This window comes from Symsagittifera roscoffensis, chromosome 5 (genome assembly GCF_963678635.1).
Source record: "Symsagittifera roscoffensis chromosome 5, txSymRosc1.1, whole genome shotgun sequence".
Classification (NCBI taxonomy): domain Eukaryota; kingdom Metazoa; phylum Xenacoelomorpha; order Acoela; family Convolutidae; genus Symsagittifera; species Symsagittifera roscoffensis.
This window is the reverse complement of record NC_087066.1, coordinates 32,016,750-32,028,548: the sequence shown is the minus strand read 5'-3', so window position 1 is coordinate 32,028,548 and position 11,799 is coordinate 32,016,750. Positions and strand designations below refer to the sequence as shown.

Sequence of the window (11,799 nt, the reverse complement as noted above, 5' to 3'; positions counted from 1 at the left end):
AAACATAAATACAAGGTATTTGAAATTGGCATAAATGAAGGCATTTGAAAATGGACTTGAAATTCAAAACAGCCAACAGAAAATTGGAAAAGTGTCAATAAACTCAAGAAGAGCAAAAGCGAGACAGATAACTCTTTAAAACTTCAATTTGTTAAGTTTCGAAGAGAAAAACATATAACCTTAAAGCTCTTTGAGCTTCCAGAATTGTTAATATGTTTTGTTGCTTAAATTTACCCAAAACTGGGTCATGAAATGAGTTTTTATTTCGCTGGGAATTCGAAAATTAAAACACATTTTTAAACTTAAATTCATACATTCAAGCTTCATCGCCCCATTTTAATTTTGTTACTGGAGAACATAATTTGCCTCACATATAGCAGACGAACTTTAAAAGATTTTAGCAATGAACAAATCAAACCACGAAAAAAAACGAATTTGGGTTTTACTTTTTTCATGCAAAACGTACAAAAACACGACCTAAATGAGTGTGTTCATTTTGTTTATTGACACTGAATCAAACTATTTTACAAATGAGCTGGTTAATCATCTAAATATTTAATCTCACTGATAATATGTTATCTGTCAGAGAGGGAGTCCATTAAAATGTTCACTTCTTCCAACTTGATCTATCTAAATTCACCCAAAGCCCTTACAGGATGGACGACATGTTTTGACTCCTTCCGTATGATCGATGGATTCGCTTCATCTGGCATGATCGGCCTGATCAGAGGTTTCTTCTCGGGTGCTCGCATTTTCCACACGACAACAGCGGAAGTACTATTCGCTCCGCCTCTATACTTGGTGGATGCCACGTAAGCTGCCTTGACAGTTTGCACGACTGCCTGCATTAGGTTCTTAGCTGAGCTGATGAGAGAGATTGCGGATTCAAGTCCCGACAGGACCATTTCGCCGCCGATCTGCGTGATGTCCGTTTTGACCTAAAATTGAATTGCTGAGTAAAAGCTTCAAGGAAATTTCAGAATCACTCTTTTCATCTGGACGTTTTGAAGTAAAAATAACTAGCACGTAAACAATCTTTCGATCACTCACATGAAGTTAGAGCCATTTTGCTATTATGAACTTCTGTACTGAATGTAGAAAAATCACTCGGAACTTCAACCTTACGCATCATATATTTGATGTGGTTTTAGAAAAGACACTTCAAACATCGCCCACTTGAAGAAATTTTTTGATTAATTTTCAGCAACCAACCTTGCTAGTAATGTTGAGCTGATGTGTGTAGAGTACTATATTCTTCAAGTAGTTCTGCAGATCAGTCTTGGTCCTGGACTGGACACATTGTTCCACAATCTCACCAGCCAACTCCACCATTTTTTTGCCCAGTTGCGAGATGTTTTGGGCAGCCCCGATAACGTCCATAGTCGTCTTCAGAGGACCACGACCTGCAAGCGAACCAATCAATGAGAACATCATGCAAATTTATTTAAAAAATCTTTGAGCAGACACAAGTTAAGCCGAAAAAAATGAACTTCCCCCTGAAACTACTTCCTCCCGACTTTGAACAACACTTGCACTTGCACGACTTTGAACAAAGCTTTAAGATAATTTTGTCGACCTCCATTCTAAATCCACCCATAGAAAAAGCAATCAGCATCTGAACAAATACTGACCCCTGGTGAAGTCTGTCATCTCCATCATGATGATGCACATCTGTTTGGCGAGGGTGATGATGTCGTTTCCTGTCTCGTCCCATTTGGTGATCTCCGCATCCAACTTCGCCTTTTCCTGCTTGAACACTGCCACCTCTGCCGCGATCTGCTGCTTCTCCTCCTCTGGCAGAGACCTGATCAAACAAAGGTGTCTTTGCAAGGGGTTTTAAAATGAGCCAGGAGTCACAGGAGACATTTGCAGCTCTGCTAATTGCCTTACACAACTTCAAAAAATCAAGGAAGCAGCAAATTGAAAATAAAAAATTATCACCCTATCAACCTCCTTCAAGATTCTGTTTTTAATGGCACTTTTTTGGATAAAACTAATAAACAGAATTGTTGTGATTAACTTGATGTCCAAGAACTCAAATTACGCAGATGTGATCACGAACTACCTGGCTCAGTTTTTAGTCCATTGCAAGAAATTTCGAAGACGAAACAAAAATTTCATGACGAAACGAAGTTAATATTGTATCAGCGGTGGAAAACAGCATCCCCAGTATTATACAAACTATGAAAATTGAATTCATTCAAATGACTAAGGATATCGTTGAGGATCAAACTACTAAATCTAAAGATATCCTTGCCCAGAGTTTTTTTTTGGTTTTTTAAATTTATTCGGAGGCCAAATTAATTTTAAAAATCCAACCGAAGCGCAGATAACAAGCACATCCTAGGAATACCAAAGAAAATCTATACAGGTCAAAATGCAAAAAGTAGCTACGAGAATAACGAAACCTCGACAACAAGAGTTTTTTAGATATGTCAGCAATTAGAGCGATTGTTGAGAGAAACGGAGGTGAATCGAAGCTTCACATCACTTGCGATAAAACAAACAGAAAAAACATAAGACGAAAAAAAAAGAATTTCTCGAAGTTCATTATAGGCAAACATGCCATGCAAAACATTTGAATATTAAATTAGCAAGCGAACAAAACTTACGAAGAGGAAACAAAGCCGACAATCTTTGAGCATAGACCAGTTGAGCCGAAAAAATTGCTAAAAAAATCCACTACCACCCCCCGAAAATACAATGAACAACACTTCTAACTATAATCAAAATTGCTTATAGCACAAGAAAATCCGTGATGTGGCAAGTAAGCCGACAAAACTTGAGCGAACAAACAAATCAATATTTACAGGAAAAAATTAACTAAGGGCACCTTTGGGGCCAATATGAATAAATTTGAGGGGGGAGCGCGCGCATAAAAAACGCATTTTTTTTGAAAACCGCCCCCTCCCCACCTAAAAAAATTTCTGCGCACGCCACTGATCTTAAATAAACTAAATAAACAATAGACATGGAAGAGGCGGACGAAAAACGATTCAACTTATTATCATCTTCATAGGTATTGAGAATTGAACACAAACTGATTAAATCTGAAAGTTTTGAATTTTTTTTTCAGCGTAAAGCTTAACTTCCCACATCACAAAGAGTTCCGTAAAATTTTAAAAGACAAAAAAGTGAGGCCTAGTCCAACTATCATTTTTTAACGCAGAGGCGAAGCAGTGCTTCGCAAACTCTAGCGATAATACGACAAATAGCAGCTCTACAAAGTTCAAAGGAAAAAGTAGAAATTATCCTCGAAACAGTAAAAATTCGGCTACTTCTCGGATTCGATGCTTCGACCTACTGCGACATATAGAACATGATTCTCACTCACTAACCACGAACGCTTAATCGATGACAAACACTAGCCACAAATAAACCAGAGAACAGATGCTATGCAATTTCCAAAGCTACAGTGAAATATCCCTATAAGTGAACATTTTCAATGAACACTTATTTGCGAGTTAGGTTTAAAAAAAGAAGGTTCGTACTAATACGCTAACGCTCGCAAGATCGCTACTGTGAAAAATGATTTATTCCGTCCATACTTTTCGCGATTTAACATCACAAAGAATAAGCGAATGAGATGTCTTTTTTCTGAGGACGAAATATAGGGTTTGGAAATAATATCGTATCTAGTTAATTGAAACTTTTTAGTACTTAGAGTTTTTGTTTGACAGTGTACAGCTTAATTACGGCACACACGACTAGGCCAAACTGGCTTTTTGATGACCTTACAAATCAGAATTATATAATTGATAATTGTCTGTTGAATAATCTGATATGAAAATAATTTAAAATTGATCTTTTTTCCTTTCATGCATAAATTTACTTAATTTGCATTATAAGAAACTTAAAAAACTTGAAAATCGTTTTGTAATTTTTCAAACTGATGGAGCGCGGCGTAGTTTTATGGTAACTGCATGGTGAGAAACACGATGCATTATACCTCATCATCGCCCTGTTCACTTGGTTGTCCTCTATGCTCTGTTGCCACTCCTCAGCACTCATGGGCGGCCCCGCCCCCTCCCCACTCATACTGGCAGTCCTAGACCTCGGCTGACTCAGAGTGTCTCCATTGTTCACTTGAAATGTTGCCGAAGAAGTGTGAGTCCTACTGCCTCTGCGACTGTTCCCATTGTGGTTTCCTGAAGACATTGAATGATAAATTGAACATATGTTCATAGTCAACATAATAACAGGACAATCTATTCGCTGCTTCATTCAACAAATAGGCCACATTTCGCCCCAGGTTCATTGCGGGACTTAGTGTGTGAGAATTTAGAAGCAAATAGGCAAGATACAAAAGCGTCACGAAATTTAAAATGAACGAAATGTGTTAAGACCGTATCTAACCACATTTCAGCATTATTACTCTCAGAGAACCTTACTCCGACATATTGGGTTTGAACAATTTGAACTTATTTGCTCTGAAGCAGTGTTTTGCTGTTGTGGTAGTTTCGTAGTTTTTGTTGTCTGAAGATCAATTTTGGTTCTAACTTCGTTCTAATTGTCGCACCAAATATGTCAGTTTAAGTTTTGCGACACTTTACCAACCTGTTCCAGCCGAGTGGTTCATGGAAGCCGACTGGGATTGAGTTCTTGCTCGTTCTCGTTCCGCCTCTTCGTCGAAGTCACTGTCCGAGTCCAATTCGTCGAACGCTCGGTTGAGCAACACACATCGGCGGATCTCACGTACCTAAACAGAATTACGTCCATGTTTCTCTGTAATTATTTCAATTTGCAAAAAAGGCAATGCCTGAATAACAAAGAGTGTATCACAAAAGTTTTTTTTTACAAATAGTCAATAACAAACAAACATATCCAGAAAACCACCCGCATCTCAACACATTTTTATCTCTTCCATGAGTAACAAACACAGCAGAGAGACAAAACCTACTGAGGTGAGACAGCCATTCCTCTTTATAGAGTTTGCCTCCTTTCAACAAAGAAAATGAACTGAATTTAAAACATAGAGGCGAAGCGGTGCTTCGCATTACTAGTACCAAACAAACTTGGGGAAAAATTTTTAAGCGCATAATATTTACATCTACAAAAATTTCAAGGATTTTGTCTCGAATGATGTTCAATTTAAATTAAGTTTCATACTTGAATTTCATAAAACTTGCAACTCAAGTTTCATAAAACTAGCAACATAATGTAACTGTTTCTCGTGAAACCAAATTAATTCTAGGGGCCACTTTTCACACAGGCGTAGCTAGACTTGGTTACAACAATCAAGGAAATGGCAAGAGGCCGCTTTGAATTGCAAGAAAAAGAAAAGCCGGTAAAATTTGAAAAACCGCCGCTTATAGTTAGATTCTACGGTCTTCATAAATGCACCATATCACCTTCCTGTCTTCCGACCAATGCTGATAATACACATGCTTTTTAAATGCCGCACATTTAAAGCAATATACAGAAAGTTCAGCTTTGTTGAGCACTAATTAATACGAGTTATATTGAAAATGTTAACTCGTAATAAAACACATGCATTTGCTTGTGTAAATTTCAAGCAAAACAGTTTCAAGAACCACATCTGTCTCTATTATCAAGCGGAAAAATCAATTTGACTTCATTTATGAAAATAAAATTACATTGACACAAAGCTGCACTTCACAGAGCCAATTCCAAAAAAAAACAGTCAACAGACAGTTGGTAAAAAGTCAATAAGTAAACCGAAAAAAAAAAACTTAACTTTTGAAAATAACGTACTTTCAAAATTCAAAAAATGTCTCGAAGCTTTTTTAAGTTCTAGAACAATTTATGACTGCGAACATTTGACAAAACTACCAAAATTGGAAAAAATGGATAAAAAATTCTTTTATTTTGCTAGGAAATCTGATAGTTAAAATCCATTTTCGAAATCAGAAGACGATCACGTTTTTCGCGACCTTTACACTTTCGCTATTCAATAGTACAGTTTCTTTCCCTTTAATCAATGGAAACGAATTGAACTTAATAAAAAGTCAAAAAAGAAACCGCGAAAAAGTAAACTTCAGCCTGAACAACTTTTGTGAAAAAGAAAAGACGGTAAAATTTGAAAAACCGCCGCTTAAAGTTAGATTCTACTGTCTTTATAAATGCATCATTTCACCTTCCTGTCTTCCGACTAAAGCTGATAATACATATGCTTTTAAAATGCGGCATATTAAAAGCAGTACACAGAAAATTCAACTTTTTTCAGCACTAAATAATCCGAGTTATATTGAAAATGTTAGCTCGTAATAAAACACATGCATTTTCTTATGTAATTTTAAGGCAAAACTGTTTCAAGAACCACATCTGTCTCTATTATCATGTTGAAAAATAAATTTGATTTCATTTACGGAAACAAAAATACACACAAACGAAGCTGCACTTCACAGAGAAAATTCTAAAAAAAGAACAGTCAACAGACAGTTGGAAAAAGTCAATAAACGCAGGTAAACACAAAACAAACTGACTTAATTTTTGAAAACAATATGTATTTTAAAATTTCAAAAATTGTCTCGAAGCTTTTTAAAGTTTAAGAACAATTTCTGATTGACAAAATTACCCCAATTTGGGAAAAATGAATCGAAACAATTTTTTTATTTTGCTGGGAAATCTGATTATTGAAATCCATTTGCGAAATTAGAAGTCGATCACGTTTTTCGGTACCTTTAAACTTTCGCTATTCGATAACCACATTAACCACATCTGTTTCATGAACCACATCTGTCTTTAAAATCATGTTGAAAAATAAATTTGATTTCATTTACGGAAACAAAATTACACAAACGAAGCTGCAATTCACAGAAGAAATTCCAAAAAATTAAAAAGTCAACAGACAGTTGAAAAAAGTCAATAAACGCAAGTAAACAGAAAACAAACTGACTTAATTTTTGAAACCATTATGTACTTTCGAACTTCAAAAAATGTCTCGAAGCTTTTTGAAGTTCTAGAATAATTTATGACTGACAATGATTGACAAAATTACCCCAATTTGTGAAAAATGGATCTAAATAACTTTTTTATTTTGCTGGAAAATCTGATAATGAAAATCCATTTTCGAAATTAAAAGTGGATCAAGTTTTTGTGACCTTTACAATTTCGCTACTCGATAGTAATTTTTCCCTTTAAATAAAGGAAACGAACTGAACTCAAAAAAAATCAAAAGTCAATGCTTTTGAAATGCCGCAAATTAAAAAAATTACACCGAAAGTTCAATTTTTTCAGCACTAATTAATCCGAGTTTTATTGAAAATGTTAGCTCGTAATAAAACACATGCATTTGCTTAAGTATTTTAAGGCAAAACAGTTTCAAGAACCACATCTGTCTCTATTATCATCTTGAAAAACAAATTTGATTTCATTTACGGAAACAAAATTACACACAAACGAAGCTGCACTTAACAGAGAAAATTCCAAAAAAAAGAACAGTCAACAGACAGTTGGAAAAAGTCAATAAACGCAAGTAAACACAAAAAAACTGACTTAATTTTTGAAAACAATTTGTACGTTCAAACTTCAAAAAAATGTCTCGAAGCTTTTTGAAGTTCAAGATCAATTTATGACTGACAAAATTACCCCAATTTTGGAAAAATGGATCAAAATAACTTTTTCATTTTGCTGGGAAATTCTGATAATTTAAATCCATTTTCGAAATTAGAAATCGATCACGTTTTTTGTGACCTTTACATTTTCGCTATTCGATAGTAATTTTTCCCTTTAAACAAAGGAAACGAATTGAACTTAATGAAAAATCAAAAGTCAAAGCTTTTGAAATGCCGCAAATTAAAAAAATTACACCGAAAGTTCAATTTTTTCAGCACTAATTAATCCGAGTTTTATTGAAAATGTTAGCTCGTAATAAAACACATGCATTTGCTTAAGTATTTTAAGGCAAAACAGTTTCAAGAACCACATCTGTCTCTATTATCATCTAGAAAAATAAATTTGATTTCATTTACGGAAACAAAATTACACACAAACGAAGCTGCACTTAACAGAGAAAATTCCAAAAAAAAGAACAGTCAACAGACAGTTGGAAAAAGTCAATAAACGCAAGTAAACACAAAAAAACTGACTTAATTTTTGAAAACAATTTGTACGTTCAAACTTCAAAAAAATGTCTCGAAGCTTTTTTAAGTTCAAGATCAATTTATGACTGACAAAATTAACCCAATTTTGGAAAAATGGATCAAAATAACTTTTTCATTTTGCTGGGAAATTCTGATAATTTAAATCCATTTTCGAAATTAGAAATCGATCACGTTTTTTGTGACCTTTACATTTTCGCTATTCGATAGTAATTTTTCCCTTTAAACAAAGGAAACGAATTGAACTTAATGAAAAATCAAAAGTCAAAGCTTTTGAAATGCCGCAAATTAAAAAAATTACACCGAAAGTTCAATTTTTTCAGCACTAATTAATCCGAGTTTTATTGAAAATGTTAGCTCGTAATAAAACACATGCATTTGCTTAAGTATTTTAAGGCAAAACAGTTTCAAGAACCACATCTGTCTCTATTATCATCTTGAAAAATAAATTTGATTTCATTTACGGAAACAAAATTACACACAAACGAAGCTGCACTTAACAGAGAAAATTCCAAAAAAAAGAACAGTCAACAGACAGTTGTAAAAAGTCAATAAACGCAAGTAAACACAAAAAAACTGACTTAATTTTTGAAAACAATTTGTACGTTCAAACTTCAAAAAAATGTCTCGAAGCTTTTTTAAGTTCAAGATCAATTTATGACTGACAAAATTACCCCAATTTTGGAAAAATGGATCAAAATAACTTTTTCATTTTGCTGGGAAATTCTGATAATTTAAATCCATTTTCGAAATTAGAAATCGATCACGTTTTTTGTGACCTTTACATTTTCGCTATTCGATAGTAATTTTTCCCTTTAAACAAAGGAAACGAATTGAACTTAATGAAAAATCAAAAGTCAAAGCTTTTGAAATGCCGCAAATTAAAAAAATTACACCGAAAGTTCAATTTTTTCAGCACTAATTAATCCGAGTTTTATTGAAAACGTTAGCTCGTAATAACACACATGCATTTGCTTAAGTATTTTAAGGCAAAACAGTTTCAAGAACCACATCTGTCTCTATTATCATCTTGAAAAATAAATTTGATTTCATTTACGGAAACAAAATTACACACAAACGAAGCTACACTTAACAGAGAAAATTCCAAAAAAAAGAACAGTCAACAGACAGTTGGAAAAAGTCAATAAACGCAAGTAAACACAAAAAAACTGACTTAATTTTTGAAAACAATTTGTACGTTCAAACTTCAAAAAAATGTCTCGAAGCTTTTTGAAGTTCAAGATCAATTTATGACTGACAAAATTACCCCAATTTTGGAAAAATGGATCAAAATAAGTTTTTCATTTTGCTGGGAAATTCTGATAATTTAAATCCATTTTCGAAATTAGAAATCGATCACGTTTTTTGTGACCTTTACATTTTCGCTATTCGATAGTAATTCTTCCCTTTAAACAAAGGAAACGAATTGAACTTAATGAAAAATAAAAAATCAAAGCTTTTGAAATGCCGCAAATTAAAAAAATTACACCGAAAGTTCAATTTTTCTGAGCACTAATTAATCCGAGTTATATTGAAAATGTTAGCTCAAAATAAAACACATGCATTTGCTTAAGTATTTTAAGGCAAAACAGTTTCAAGAATCACATCTGTCTCTATTATCATCTTGAAAAATAAAATTGATTTCATTTACGGAAACAAAATTACACACAAACGAAGCTGCACTTAACAGAGAAAATTCCAAAAAAAAGAACAGTCAACAGACAGTTGGAAAAAGTCAATAAACGCAAGTAAACACAAAAAAACTGACTTAATTTTTGTTAAAAAAATTGTACTTTCAAAGTTCAAAAAAATGTCTCGAAGCTTTTTGAAGTTCAAGATCAATTTATGACTGACAAAATTACCCCAATTTTGGAAAAATGGATCAAAAAAACTTTTTCATTTTGCTGGGAAATTTTGATAATTTAAATCCATTTTCGAAATTAGAAATCGATCACGTTTTTTGTGACCTTTACATTTTCGCTATTCGATAGTAATTTTTCCCTTTAAACAAAGGAAACGAATTGAACTTAATGAAAAATCAAAAGTCAAAGCTTTTGAAATGCCGCAAATTAAAAAAATTACACCGAAAGTTCAATTTTTCTGAACAGTAATTAATCCGAGTTATATTGAAAATGTTAGCTCATAAGAAAACACATGCATTTGCTTGTGTATTCTAAGGCAAAACAGTTTCAAGAACCACATCTGTCTCTATTATCATGTTGAAAAATAAATTTGATTTCATTTACGGAAACAAAAATGCACACAAACAAAGCTGCACTTCACAGAGGAAATTCCAAAAAAAATAAACAGTCAACAGACAGTTGGAAAAAGTCAATAAACGCAAGTAAACAGAAAAAAAACTGACTTGATTTTTGAAAAAAAAATTGTACTTTCAAACTTCAAAAATTGTCTCGAAGCTTTTTGAAGTTCAAGAACAATTTATGACTGACAAAATTACCCCAATTTGGGAAAAAAGAATCAAAACAATTTTTTTATTTTGCTGGAAAAACTGATTATTGAAATCCATTTGCGAAATAGGAGTCGATCACAATTTTCTTTACCTTTACACTTTCGCTATTCTATAACCACATAAACCACATCTGTTTCATGAAGTTTCATGAACCACATCTGTCTTTATTATCAGTATGAATAATCAACTTGATTTCATTTAAGGAAAAAAAATTACACACAAACGAAGCTGCACTTCACAGAGGAAACTCCAAAAAAAAAGTCAACGAACAATTTTACTGTCTTTTTTCAAAAAAAGACGGTAAATTTGAAAAACCGCCGCTTAAAATTAGATTCTACTGTCTTTATAAATGCATCATATCACCTTCCTGTCTTCCGACTACAGCTGATAATACACATGCTTTTAAAATGCCGCATATTAAAAGCAGTACACAGAAAATTCAACTTTATTCAGCACTAATTAATCCGAGTTATAATGAAAATGTTAGCTCTTAATAAAACACATGCATTTGCTTATGTAATTTTAAGGCAAAACAGTTTCAAGAACCACATCTGTCTCTATTATCATGTTGAAAAATAAATTTGATTTCATTTACGGAAACAAAAATACGCACAAAAGAAGCTGCACTTCACAGAAAAAATTCTAAAAAAAGAACAGTCAACAGACAGTTGGAAAAAGTCAATAAACGCAGGTAAACACAAAACAAACTGACTTAATTTTTGAAAACAATTTGTACGTTCAAACTTCAAAAAAATGTCTCGAAGTTTTTTGAAGTTCAAGATCAATTTATGATTGACAAAATTACCCCAATTTGGGAAAAATGAATCAAAACAATTTTTTTATTTTGCTGGAAAAACTGATTATTGAAATCCATTTGCGAAATAGAAGTCGATCACAATTTTCTTTACCTTTACAGTTTCGCTATTCGATAACCACAAAAATAACATCTGTTTCATGAAGTTTCATGAACCACATCTGTCTTTAAAATCATGTTGAAAAATAAATTTGATTTCATTTACGGAAAAAAAAATTACACAAACGAAGCTGCAATTCACAGAAGAAATTCCAAAAAAAAACAAAAAGAGTCAACAGACAGTTGAAAAAAGTCAATAAACGCAAGTAAACAGAAAAAAAACTGACTTAATTTTTGAAAACATTATGTACTTTCGAACTTCAAAAAATGTCTCGAAGCTTTTTGAAGTTCTAGAATAATTTATGACTGACAATGTTTGACAAAATTACCCCAATTTGAGAAAAATGGATCAA

The 11,799-nt window shown here is 33.0% G+C and overlaps 1 protein-coding gene across 1 annotated transcript in view; it reads right to left on the bottom strand.

Moving 5' to 3' along the window:
- Nucleotides 1–352: 352 nt before the first annotated feature.
- Nucleotides 353–11,799, bottom strand: part of LOC134845574 (catenin alpha-like) — a 31,919-nt gene continuing 20,472 nt past the window's right edge. The window contains exons 3-7 of the mRNA XM_063862525.1: nt 4,558–4,699; nt 3,950–4,148; nt 1,632–1,804; nt 1,213–1,403; nt 353–938 (exon numbers count right to left, since the gene is read on the bottom strand). Coding sequence (XP_063718595.1) covers nt 627–938; nt 1,213–1,403; nt 1,632–1,804; nt 3,950–4,148; nt 4,558–4,699 — 1,017 coding nt within the window. The 3' untranslated portion in view covers nt 353–626. The remainder of the gene's footprint in view (nt 939–1,212; nt 1,404–1,631; nt 1,805–3,949; nt 4,149–4,557; nt 4,700–11,799) is intronic.